Raw genomic sequence first — 13563 nt, forward strand, 5'->3', positions numbered from 1 at the left:
GAAGGAAATTTCATCCTAAACTGAGGACTTCATGTACAACAGAAAGCATGTCCTTAAAAAAAGCTGACAGTATTTATTAGGTAACACAGTTAAGCAGTGCTTCACCATGAATGATTTACTGGAGAACAGATGGGGAAAACACAATTGTTTTGTCTTTTTTTGTGGGAGGGTGGGGGGGGGGGATCTGTTTTTTTTGTGTGTTTTTTTTTTAAACCTCAACAAAAATACAACTTAAGGTTTCTTCATGCAATATCGTGATGTAGTCATTTCTTTCCATGTTCGCAGCTCCCGTCTTCCGGGGCTGGCAAGCTGGAACTGTGAGCTAAGCGGTCAGAGAGAACGTTTATTTTGCTAGTCCGATCTTCTTGAATTCCGTTTCAAATATTAACAACCGCCACATTTTTACTATGAACACTTCTGCTTCCTCGTCGAGAACCTAAAAAGCAAACGAACACAAAGACAAGTTTGGTTGGTCGTCGTGTAGAAAGAAATAAAAGTTGTAAAGTGTCTTGACTTACCATGGCGACGTCATCGAGAATGCCCTGAGGAGTGCTGTGTGCCATCACCTGTAGAGGGAGGGGGGGGGGGGGGGGGTAATCATTAAAGGAGTCATTTCAGTTACCGAGAGCGTTCGACAACACAGCCTTTACTCCCTCGTCTTATCCCATCCCGTTTTCAATCACACATTTCAGCACAATAGAGAGGCCGACCACGCTGCATGACAAGAGAATTTCGAACCTTTGAACAGACGAAATCGACCAGCGTTGCTTCCTCCTCGCCGATGTATTCAATGATTTTCTTGTTGATCCACGGTTTAATGCGACGGTCCATCAGTGTCTGCCGTGATGACAAGATCCAACCGGTTACTCAATGTTCCTAACTAAATATTTGCTACAAACAGATTATGTTTGTCATATACCGAGTCAACCATGGACCAGTCCAGCGGGTAGGTGAAGAGCTCGGGCCGGGCGGTGGGAATCTTCTCGATGAGGCTGCGGATGTTCTTGCGCTTTTCCTCAGTGTTGACGCTGCCTTTGGCCCCCGACATGTCAGCGCCGTCCAGGCCCAAACACTTGTCGTCGTCACCGTAATCCAGCGGCACGAGCTTCCTCTTGCGCGGCTGCTCGTCGGCCTCCTCTTCATCGTTGAACTTGTTGAAGATGCTATCTGCAGCTGCCAGCTTTTTGCGCTTGGCAGCGTGCAGCTGGCTGGGACTGTTAGTAGAACCTGGAGGAGAAGACGTAGCGGCTTAAATGTGTATAAACAAAAGGGCATAAAAGGGAATAAGTCACATATGCAAGTCAGAAGTCTTAACCCGCACCAAGTTACTGTGGCTAAAATCAAGTTGAGTCCTCATGCGATTTTAAACTCCCAAATATTTTTTTTCACAATGTACTATGCAGCCCCACTAGTCTAAATATGGTATTGTGGTTAATATTGCGTTAGTGGAATATGAGTAAAGCAGCAAAATTAAACCATTTTTATCCATCTGAGGGGACGGCCATTTTGCCACTTGCTGTCGACTGAAGATGACATCAATGTTGCTCAGGTCTCAGGTAACAACCAATCACAGCGCAGCTTCAGAAAACAGGTGAGCTCTGATTGGTTGTTGCCTGAGCCCTGAGCAACTGTGATGTCATCATCTTCAGTCAACGGCAAGTGGCAAAATGGCCGCCCTCTGAGATGGATAAATACGGCTGGATTTTGTTTCATAACTCGTATTCCAAAAATGTAATATTAATCAGAATGTCATGTTTAGAATAGTGAGGTCACCTATAACATATTATCAAAAAATTGTTAAGGTTGACTTCATCTAACTGTTAAGCACATCCTAAGTCACACACTCATGTCATACACTCACAAAAATTAAGGATATTTGGTTTACGGGTTAATTTTAACGATGAACCGTTTCAGTATATTTTGCACAACAACACAGCTGTTTTCTACCCTTAACTCTTTTACCGCCAAAAACGTTTAATGACGTTTACTAAAATCCAAATGAATCCCGCCAAAAACGTTAATTGACGTTTACTATGTTTTTTCTCTCTCTCAATGGGCAGTGGAGGTTGTTGCGCAGCGCTACCTACTCAATGGATTTGTGAAATCACAAACACCAACTAACTATGGCCAGCAGATGGCAGCATTGTATCTCTTTTCAATGTTCTGCTTGTGTGTGCAATTGCAGTGAAACATGGCGGATATTAAGAAATGTAACTTTTTCAAGGATGACTTGAATGATCAAAGCCTTTGTCACATTAAATCTAATTCACAGGGCGCCACTAAACAAAAAATATTAGTGTCAAAGCTTGTTTTCTCCTTTCCAATTTTCGCTCAATGTCACTCCAATTACCTATTTTAAAATGGTGATTACAAAAGAACGGAATAAGGTACAAACATACTTTTTTTTCTAATGAAAGAATTGAACGCAATCTTTCATTTGGTACGCAGCATGTTTATGTAATCAAAGCACACGATACTCTGTTTGCCTTGAAAGATGAGTTAAAATGCCTGAAATCGGCTGGCACTGTTGGGGTTGATTTTTGGATCATGTGTGGCAGTAAAAGAGTTCATTCTGAACAGCAAAATTAACAGTCAAGTGAAATCTCGTGAATATCACCAGATTTAGCCAAGCAAGTTGAAAATCCTAAAACCGTCCCGATTTGTTTCGATGGATTACCCACCCAGCTTGAGACTGAGGCCAATCTTGGGCCGGTGCTCCTCGAGAGGCTGCACCTCAGGCGTTCGCTCGCCTGGAACGATGATGCCGTGCGGGGAGTCGTTGCCAGGCGTGTTGGGCGTGGCATTCCCGCTGGCAGAGGACACAGAGGGAGCGGTGTTGATTGGTCGCATGAGGGCTTTGAGGTGCAGCCTAGCCTCAGGTGAATCCCCACCATTGTGGGCCACATGCTGTTGCTGCAGTTGCTGTTGCTGCAGTTGCTGCTCCTGCAGTTGCTGCTCCTGCAGTTGCTGCTCCTGCAGTTGCTGCTGCTGCTGTTGTTGTTCTTGTTCAGACTCCTGCTCCGCCTCTTCCTCCTCGCGCTTCCGCCGTCGCCGCAGCTCCTCCATTTCGTCCTCTTCTTCCTCTTCAGAATGTGGTGGAGGGTCTCGAGGCGTGGGCTCAGCGGGCTTTGCCGAAGGCCTCTTCTCCCGATCCCGGTGGGACTCTCTGTGGGACTCTTTATGAGACTCTTTGTGAGATTCTCTGTGAGACTCTCTGTGGGACTCCCTGTGAGACTCTCTGTGGGACTCCCTGTGGGAATCTCTTTGGGAATCTCTTTGGGACTCTCTTTGGGACTCTCTATGGGACTCCCGGTGGGATTCCCGATCCTTTTTCTCCTGCTTCACTTTCTCCTCGGGTTCCAGCTTTAGAGGCGGCTTCCGTCTGCGTTCTGCCTCTTCCTCCATCTGCACACAGTGAAACACTTGAAGGTTAGGAACTTTTTGCGAGGAGCTTTCCCTTCAAGGCACAGGTTGGAGATTAATCACTTTTCTCTGGCTGTTTTAGGTAGTTTATATCGCGTTCCATTTTCAACATGGCTGCAAACAAAGTGGAGTTATCTTACAAAACTACTGTCAGTTTTGCCAAATTACGGTAGCAACAGGGACTATACTGGATTTTAAAAGAAGTGACTATTTTCTGCTTTAAAAAAAACACAAGCAGAATCAATTTTCACAATGTTTTGTGTAAAACAAGAGTCAGAAGGCAAGCATAGAGTTAATGTTGCAAAACTTTGCCAAAGAGGTGTACAGTATTCCCAGTATGTTGCAAAAACAGCAATTTAAGCACATCTTAGCTTAGCTGAGTTCTTCCAAGCCACAAATATTTCTGGTCACCTTGCCTTCTTGTACAACTCTTACATGAAAAAGACAGTAAGAGTTGGAGCGATGAAAGATGGCATCGTTTGATCCATACAGTTCAACGTCCCATTTTTTTCGTTAAATTGTTTAACATTTAAAATGGTAATTTAAAGGCCTTGACCATTTTTTTTAAACACATCAACACATTAAGATGACATTTACACACATCCCCACCCGTTTTTTTGGTAAAGTTTAATAAATACTAAAGGATAGACTCACTCTTTGCATTTCGGCGTCCGGGTCAGGGTGACCCTCGGCCAGAAGCCTCTGTCGGATCTCCTCCAGCTCCTCCTTCTCCCTCTTGCGGTCCCGCTCGTCCATCTCCATCTCCTTTTCTCGGTCGCGAAGGCGCTTCTGCAGAGCACTGCCCCTGTAGGGAGGACATTAGGTCAAAGGAGAAGGTGACAAAGCCCATCAAAAAAAAAAAAAAAGTTATAAAAAGGGACCAACCTGTAGTATTTGGGATCATCCCGTTCATCGTCATAGTCTTCAAGGAATTCTTTTAGTCTTTTGGCTTCTTTCATCTGACAATGACAAACAATAATTTCTCTAGAGCTAAAACAATCAACCAGTGAAATAAAAAATAAAAATACTATGAGTTTGTCTTACGGTCTCACGGCTACGCTCGTCCTCCCGCTCCATTTCCTTGCTGTAGTCGCGGGACTTCTTCCTCTCACGAAGTTCCCAGTTTTTCAGCCGCTTCCCGAGGGGAAACAAAGACTTATTAGCCAAGACAAATGCACTGACGAGGTGCATTATTTGTAGTCGGCACGTTGGTTTCAATTGTGCAAAGAGGTTGTTAACAGAAATAACTGGCGGGAGGAATGAAGGCACAGTCATACTGAATTGAGCCTTGGACTTTTCAGTAGATTCTTTCAAGTTGTGTGTATTTCTATTGTGCACAAAGTGTGTGCATGTGCTTTTGTCTTTGCTACATTGTGGGGCCCATACACGCGTGTTTTTCCAGGTTTAACTACCATTGTTTGAAGAACAAGACTTTTAGAGTTTAGGTTTAGGTCCATCTTCAAAACTATAAGGGCAGTTTGTGTAGAATGTTAATTTAAGACTTTAAGGCATTTTCATGTAGAATAGCTCAATTTTTGATTTTTTTTTTTTTAATTACCTCCTGATAGGCGGCCTCCTTATCTCTGAGTCTCCTCTCCATTCTCCTGCGCTCATATACGTCCTCCTCATCTTCGTCGCGGTCCCGTTTTTTGTCATCTCTAGTCCTCTCTCTGCGTACATTAAACAGAATACAACAACACAAAGATGGATTTTTAATGTCAACAATTTAAGACCAGGGGTGTATAATGTATGGCCTGCACTGGGAAGTCCATCTTCCCACGCTCGCTCAAAGCATGCTAGAGAATGTGCGGCTTTACCATATATCGTATTTTGTGTGGCTTGGCGGCGGGAGTCTAATCATTCGATCGAAACTCGCTGGCTTCCAGCCCAGAAATGTATTTTTAGTGTGCCTGTGTGAGTGGGTGAGGTCATTAGGCTTATGTGCGTGCACTACTGCATTCAAGTGCGGCATGGAAAATCGCCAATTCATCCAGTGTCACCACATGAAAGATGCGTTTCGGATGCGAAACATGGCAGCGTTTTGTTTGGATACAACAAACTAACCTGGAGCGGCTGCGGGCTTCGCTGATGTCTCGACTCTTCTCCCTCTCACGCTCTCTCGTCCTCTCACGCTCCCGTTCGCGTTCCCGCTCGCGTTCCCGCTCCCTATCCCGGTCCCTCTCACGTTCCCGATCCCGCTCGCGCTCCTTGTCACGCTCGCGCTCCTTCTCTTTCTCCCTGTCGCGGCGCTCCCTTTCGCGCTCACGCTCCTTGTCTTTCTCTCGCCGCTCTTTCTCCAGCTCCTGTCGCTCCTTCTCCTTCTTGCCTTTCTCCTCTTCCAATTTCTTAGGAAGAGCACAAAACACAATGGTATTAGATACATTGACGTTCATATAATCAAGGCTGATGTGGTAAATTTATGTTGACCACCTATTTAAAAAAATTCTCAATTTTCAATTATTTAAATTTAACACATTTCACACTTATTAAAGACATTTTACATAGAATATGCCAGTATTTACATTTTATGGAGACACTTTTTAGAGGAATTTTATGTAGGATACCTTTTTTTCTTTTTTCTTTTTAAATCAAGGAATTCTATGTTGAATGTCCATAATTAGATGTTCAAAAATCACTCCTTTCATTTATTCTTACAACGGCACCAATAATTGTTAATTTAAATTTACTTTTTAAGATTAATGCAATATTAAATAAAGGCTGCATATTTTGTGTTAATTATATTCAATGTATGAAAATATTTCATAACTACTTCAATGATATCATGAAAAACAATTAATTGAGCTTTAATTTCATTTGTAGATAAATACTGTAACTGTATAATAAACGCAGCTATGAAAGGTCACCTTGTGTGTGTCACGGAATTTGCTGATCTCTCTGGAAATCAAATCCCTCTTGTCGTCCTCAATCTCCATGGCGTTGATGTCATCCTGACAATTCACAAAAAATTAAAAGCATGACCAGCAAATGGCCTATGAAATGTTGCCCACTTGTAGCCAATACCTCATTTAACTTGTCTTTTCTCTTCTTGCGAAGTTGCCCGTTGCCGTCCGCAGAGGTGGCGTTGAGTTCGCTGGAATACTCCCGGATGAGAACTTCGATGGCGCCCTTTGCCGCCTGGTCGCGACGCAGTGTTTCTTCGTCCAGCACCTCGTCCTCATCCTCGTTCTTACTATCGCCGCTTGCCCCCTGGGGAAAAAAACGAGTCGTTTTTAACCGAATAGCGTTGAACTATCCTTGATGTGGTAGGTTGCTGCGCGTACACCATTAGCGCTCTTCTTTTTGGCCTTCCACTCGTCCAGCTGCGCCTTGGTCTTAGCGTCCACTTTGACCAGCAGCTTCTTGTCACCCAGCATCAGCTCGTGTAGCAGTCGCAGGGATCGCAGCGTCGATTCGGGCTCCTTGTACTCGCAGAAGCCAAATGCTTGTGGAAAGAGGGAGAAAAAAAACAAGTTCAACACCCGGAATGTATCCCCGTGTGTGAGGACAGTCATTTTGTACACACTAAATGAGCTCACTGAGTTTTTTCTTTTTTTTTACCTTGTAGTTTCCCAGAGGCGCCTTGGACTCGCTTCCAGCTTAGAACAATACCACATTTCTGCAAAAACAGACAACACAATGACAATTAATAGTAGTATGACTGAATCTTCACAGTTATTGGGCCTGTGTAGAAAACAATATTTAAATTTTTTTAAATTTAAATAAATTAAAAAATATATATATTTGAATCTTTTTTTTTTAACGAGTTTAGATTTTAAACATTTTCTTAAATACTGTGAATAGACACCACACTTGAGTTCCACTGACAGATCATTTATGTGCAGTTGTGTTGGTGAGGAATGTAGATGAAATGATCGAAAGTCCACGTGAGGAAAAAAATGGTGAGGCGTCGAATTGAGGAAGTTGATTACCGTTAGCTTGTATTAATTGAGGGCATGGCATCCAAGTGAGCAATGGCCACTATTTGGGGAAATACTGCACTCGTGTTCGGCATAAAATATTGTGGAGCAACCACACATCTACTGGAACACTAGTCGTTACTAAAGACGCGACAAGCAGGTTCTGTAATAATGTGATTAACCGCCACACAAATTATTTTAAGAAAGTTTAGTTGCTACTGTTTTGGTTAGCAACAAAGTTCAAATGGGAGGGATGGGGAGTTGAGGCACTCATTTGTCTTAAGGGGCATGGCACCTATTAGAGGAACAACCATGATTTGGTCAAATACTACGATAAATTGGAATGCTAATAATCAGGGGTCTTCATATGATCATCAATCATACTGCATTTAGCCTGAGTGATTGTTGCTTTCGTTAGCCATGGCTTTTAAACAGGCTAACGTCCATGTGAGAACAACAGTGTCATAGGAAAAGAGGAATCTAGTGTTTAAGATGTCTTTAAGATGTCGCACACAGACACTAATTTAGGTCATAACCTATTGAAAGCAGTGAATCTCTAAGTGTAGTAAGGGAACCAATAATGATATGGGGGCTCCCTCTAATGGTATGTGAAACAAAATGTTAATGTTAAAACTGCATAATGGCCACATTGTACAGTCTTTTTTTCAATCCAGTACAATAAATTTGTATTTAAAAACACAGCAAGGCAGCCGTTCCCAATCACAATCAATGCAAACGTCCTGAATTTGCAGATCAGAAGTGCAAAACGATCAAGATAAACTTTGGACCATTCCTCTTTACAAAATGGCTGCAGTTCAGCAGAAATCCTGAGATGTCTGGTGTGAATAGTTTCTTGAGGTCATGCCACAGCATTTCAATTAGGTTGAGGTCAGGTCAGAACTTTATATATAATTAGGAATAAAGCTGGAAAAGGTTATAAAAGTGTCTATAAAAGTATTGGATGTTATATTATTTGTTAGACAAATTGTCTGTAAATGCAGAAAGTTCCACACTGTTCTATCCTAGGAAAATGACTGTAAGCGTAGAGTATAATGCTCAATGAGGTAAAAAAAGAACCCTAGAGTACCAGCTGAAAATTTACAGTTCGCAAATGCCAACACCTGTTGACAAATTTACCACATGTAAGGCATTAAACTAGAATGAAGTACATGGGAGAACACTGAGGAAGAAGCAGCTGCTGTCCAAAACCAACATTGCTGCACGTTTGCTGTCCAAAACCAACATTGCTGTACGTTTGACGTTTGCTAAAGAGCACTTGGATGTTCCACATGACTACTGCCAAAATATGTTATGACAGAAGAAACAACGTGTGGAGTAAAAATGTCACAGCATGCCAACATCAGAACCTTATCCCAACTGAAGCATGGTGGAGGGAGCATAATGGAATGGGTGTGCTTTGCTACCTCGGGCCCTGGACAGCTTTGCTATCATCAATGGAAAAATTAATTCATAAGTTTATCAAGATATTTTGCAGAAGAACTTTGTGCCATCTGTCTGGCAGTTGAAAAAAGGATGGGTGTTGCAACTGGACACTGATCCAAAACACAGAAGCAAATCAACAACAGAAAGGCTTCAGAAGAAGATGATGCAGACACTGACTAAACATTTCTTTTGTGAGTATCTTTTTTTCAAGTCAAATGTTGCTTCATATAGCTTTAGTAAGGTTTGCATGTTTCTGTTCCAAACTCACAGCCAGCAGCTGCCTGACCAACATGTCGGACGCCTTCTCTGAAATGTTGCCCACAAACACGATGGTGGTGGGGCCGTCCTCGGGTTCCTTGGCTCGGAAGGAGATCTTGTTTGGAAGCATCGGCTTCTGCGCAACAGAAACTGTGGTTGGGACAAGAACCTGCCCGGAACAAACAAAATGTAAATAGCAAGCCAAACAACAACTGAAGGTCATCTCATTGATAATAGCGGGTAATATGTATAATAGGTCTGCTATGACTCACTGAGGGAGAGGGGGTCACGACACCCATGTGAACTGGTATCATGGGAGTACCTGAAATTGGAGAGAGAAAAAAAAGTATATATTACATTTAGAATCAGAAAGTGGTGTTTTTATATTAAAAATAGGTGGGGCACTGACTATTTCATTTGGATACACAGCGGCCAGAGTCTATGTCAGTAGTTTTTTTTTTTTTTATTAACACAAGTACCACCTCAAAAACTACTCAACTCTCCAAGTACCACCAAAATGATCACACCAATCCTAAAATACAGTATCTTAGTAGCAACGATGTGCGGTCAGGATAGGCAAGGTAGGCACTGCCTACCCCAGGCAGAAATGAAAGTTGAAACCGTTTGGCCTTTTCTATTTAATTGAATAATTTCTTTCCTTTCAGAAAGCCTACACCACCTATAAGGTTTAAAAGTGACAACATTTGGTGATTTTCATACCTCAATTAAAAATGACTCATTACTTCGTCTGGCTTGCAGGTAAAAATGTTGCAAAAATTATCCTTCTAAAGGCACACCGTTTTTCCTAGCTCTGTCTGCGTAGCGATGTGTGTTCGCGCATGCGTAGTCAGTTTCCCATTAGAAAAGTCCTTTACGCAAAGAGGCAGCCTTTTTACAGCGCTGGATTATTCCCATGCGAAGGTACGTTCGCACAGTGCATTTGTGAATTCAAAACACACAGTGCACAGCAAAGCAGTGAGATGACGCAACTCTGGAGAATATTTTCACGCCTTTCTTTTGAGGGAAAACGCCATCTTTGAATGATGGGAGACTAACGCCTTAGCTACCGGATCTTCAACAACGTAAGGGACAAAGATTTATTCATACTTTTCACAAGGAAGGGTGCAAAAGGAAAGATTGGCTTTGTGGATGTGCTTCGATTAACTGGCTGTTTCACTTTACATTGTGTTTGGCATTGTTATTGCTAGCTTGATTTTGTGAGGAATTAGTCTGTTTTCAATCACTCTTGTTAGTTTTTAATCATACTTGGTCAAACTCATTCCGTGTTTATTTAGTCCATTTATAGTCGACTAGAAATCTGGCATTTTAGTCAAACAAACAAAACATAATTTTATTTGTCTAACTTAAGTCAACAAAAACTGTCAATGTTTTAGTCTAGTTTTAGTCGGGACAATCATTTAACCCGTTTTTATTTTTTTGGGATTATGTTTAAACTAAAACCATCCATCGATTTGATGAAAAACAACTTCACACCCAATTACAGTATATCAACAAGTGGTTACTATGGCTCCATGCTATAAGATTAGCATTAGCATTAGTTAGCGGTAAGATTAACATTATTGTTGGAACGTTATAGGGCGTTGGATTAATGTTACGTTATAACTATAATTTACTTCTTTTTTTTTTTAACCTTCCACCATGAATCCACCTCCTGTCTGTCCTATGTGTTGGTGCATGTTGCACTAGCTAGCTGCTGATTTGAAAGGGGGTGTGTCAGTGTCAGTGTGTCACATGACAGTGTCACAGTGACAGATTAGCAGAGACAAGATTTTACAAAACCATAAATTTTTTTGTCATTTTTGTTCATGAACTAAAATGTCCACAGATTTGAGTTCAGTTTTTTATTAAGTTAAGTACATTTTCGTCTCGTCTTCATTAGTCGACGAAAATGCATACTGACTTAGTCCCAGTTACTGTTTATGAGGGTTTTTGTCTGGTCTAAGTCCGGTGAAAAATGTGTGTTGACGAAATTATTTTTGTTTAGTTTTCGTTGACGAAATTAACACTTAATAGAAGGTACAATAAAGCCGGTGCCATCCAAGCAACAGAATACTTCGTCAATTCCTGCAAGAACATTAGCTCTGTTCAATTAAATAGGCCCAGATTTTACACTCAGTAGGTCAATTTGTAAGTAATTTGCAACAAGACCATTATTATTTTAATATTCATACTTTTTGTGACATTTTTGATTGATGATTGGGTTTTCTTGAAAGTTTCCTCATCTAAAATGGGTGCCTCAAGTCAGTAAAGGTTGGGAAACACCAACATAAGGCACTGACAGTTTCAAAGGTGTCTGTAGGTCTAAAGTAGGTTTCTCGCGAAGTTCCTAATTGGATACCTGGTGGGACGGGCGGGCCGAAGGTACCAAACTGGGGCGGGGGGATGCCGGGGGGCAGCTGGGGGATGCTCAACGGCTGGCGGTTAAGCGGAGGAGGGAACGACATCGTGAGGGGGAACAGGAACCTGTGACGAAAAGACGACATTCCAGCTCAACATCAACTCGTTCACAAATACACCTCAATTACTTGTTTTAGGGTCAATACAGTATGGGATAAAGTAATTTTTTGGCACAAGGCAGCTCCTTTGTCAAAAAAAGAAGAAGAAAAAACCCGCGGCCTTCCATGTTACAAGTGTGCTAGTTAGCTTTAGCAAAGATAGCTCGTGTTAGCTCCGTGGCCTTGCTAGCTAGCTTATGTTAGCGAGAGGGAAGCTAATGTTCCGAGTTACTCACCTAAAAAAGGAGATTTAAAAGGAACGAACCGACAACGGTGCGCGTTCACCCGAACCCAAGCCCATTAAACGTACACCACGAATAAAGTATATAGCGAGTGAGGCTTCGGCGTTTGTAATGACACCGGTACTCTTCGGAACACAAGAAAATAGAGGGACCCTTTTTCTTCTCGAAAAGGATCATGGGAAAACGGTGACGACGAGGGAGCAGTGATGCCCTCACCGTCGTCTCGCAGGCGGGAGTTCGAAACTCTTGACTGAAAGCATATCGCACGTGGCTGCGATGCAAAAAAAAAAATATATATATATATTTTTTAGATATCTATGTATAATTATTCATTTTTACATACATTTACAAATAGTCTAGACTATGCCCCCCCACCCCCACTGAAAGCACAAAAAAAGTTTTTTTTTAACTATGAAAAATAGTACTGTATAATATTGCACTTTATCAAACATGCAGTAATGGCAGAATGTAAATAAAAGGTTTCTTCCACATTTTTTGCTTCAATTTGCAGACATTGAGCTGCTCCTTCTGTTCTCTGCACATCCTGGCCACCTGGGGACAGTATCATACAGACATTCACTCAGTAAACAGCACTAAATATATATATATTTTTATATATTATCTGTTTACATGTGTTTGTTGTGAAGTGAGTTCAGTTGAGTTCACTGCTACCAACTTGCATAATTTTATCTAGCTTTAGAGTCAGAGTCAGTGCCATCCCCTCTAAAGGAGCCTCATGTTCTGGCATGTGTTTGTATAATAAAATGGCGTGTATGTTTGGTATGTGAATACAAATATAATATAATATAATTAAAAAAAAGACCGGTCTTCAAAGTGTATATTCATTCATCGTTGTTGTCTGTATGCTTATTAATAAAGTAAACTAATTCAACAATGCTGTGATTGCTAAAATAGTTGTAAACAACTAGTAGTACAATAGAACACACCTTTCACTGCTGAGCTGGAAATCCAGTTTGTATGCATATAAATCCACAGGCTCGGGCAGGTGGGAAGGACCAATATGAGTATTTATATATAGTATAGTCGCTATTTCTCTTGCCTCCTAAAATGTTAACTTTAACATAAATTCAAATCTAAATTAGTGCGCAATAATATGAATGCAAATAGTAGACCTAGTAATGATGCTTTTTTTTTTTTATATCAGGGAGCGCGGGGGGATTTCGAGGGACTAATATTAGAAATTTAACATGGAGTACATGTATATGTTTTTACTTTTTCCTACTCCTTTTTGAATACTTTTATTAAGAAATACCACTCTATAATATTATGATTTATAAAAACATACAGCAATCACATAATTAAATAGAATGTTTTGAATGTCATTAATTCATTATTGCTGTAATCCAATTTAATGTTCAGCTCCTCCTCGTATGCCCACCTTGGCCACTAGAAGGCAGTATAACACAGTCATGCAGACACAAATTATGCCAAATCTTCTTGCGCTACAACTAAGTGACAGTAAAATGCTGTAATTGTCATTGTACGTAGAAGATAAAGAATATATACCTGTGAGTATTGTTACAATATCTGTGTATGTGTTGCTCCACTATTTATGTTCAAATGATCTGTTTCTAAAACCATGACTGTCTATGCTAAATGTTAGCTTTTACGTAGCGGATACAAAATAGATACGCATGTGACTATTGCTACATTATTTGTGAACGTTGATCCAAAATTTGTGTTCAAATGTCTGTTGCTTCTAAAATCATGACTATTGATGCTAACCGTTAGTATGTAAACGGC

At 41.1% G+C, this 13563-nt stretch overlaps 1 protein-coding gene across 2 annotated transcripts; it reads right to left on the reverse strand.

Moving 5' to 3' along the window:
- Positions 1-50: 50 nt before the first annotated feature.
- rbm25a (RNA binding motif protein 25a) lies at positions 51-11981 on the reverse strand. Of its 2 annotated transcripts, XM_086095331.1 has the most exons (18): positions 11794-11981; positions 11401-11525; positions 9314-9363; positions 9052-9210; positions 6982-7039; positions 6705-6865; positions 6445-6630; positions 6288-6371; positions 5488-5768; positions 4982-5093; positions 4468-4557; positions 4309-4382; positions 4078-4228; positions 2682-3405; positions 920-1227; positions 739-837; positions 519-566; positions 51-436 (listed from the first exon to the last, which is right to left on the reverse strand). In XM_086095331.1, the coding sequence occupies exons 2-18, from the start codon at positions 11504-11506 to the stop codon at positions 344-346; spliced, it is 2784 nt and encodes a 927-aa protein (XP_085951457.1). In that variant the 5' UTR covers positions 11507-11525; positions 11794-11981; the 3' UTR covers positions 51-343. The 2 variants fall into 2 exon arrangements, with proteins under 2 accessions (XP_085951457.1, XP_085951458.1); XM_086095332.1 differs by lacking the exons at positions 9314-9363; positions 11794-11981 and having other exon boundaries at positions 9052-9177.
- Between the last annotated feature and the right edge of the window lie 1582 nt (positions 11982-13563).

This window comes from Leptonotus elevatus, chromosome 14 (genome assembly GCF_054856555.1).
Source record: "Leptonotus elevatus isolate MCC_2025b chromosome 14, RoL_Lele_1.0, whole genome shotgun sequence".
Taxonomy (NCBI): domain Eukaryota; kingdom Metazoa; phylum Chordata; class Actinopteri; order Syngnathiformes; family Syngnathidae; genus Leptonotus; species Leptonotus elevatus.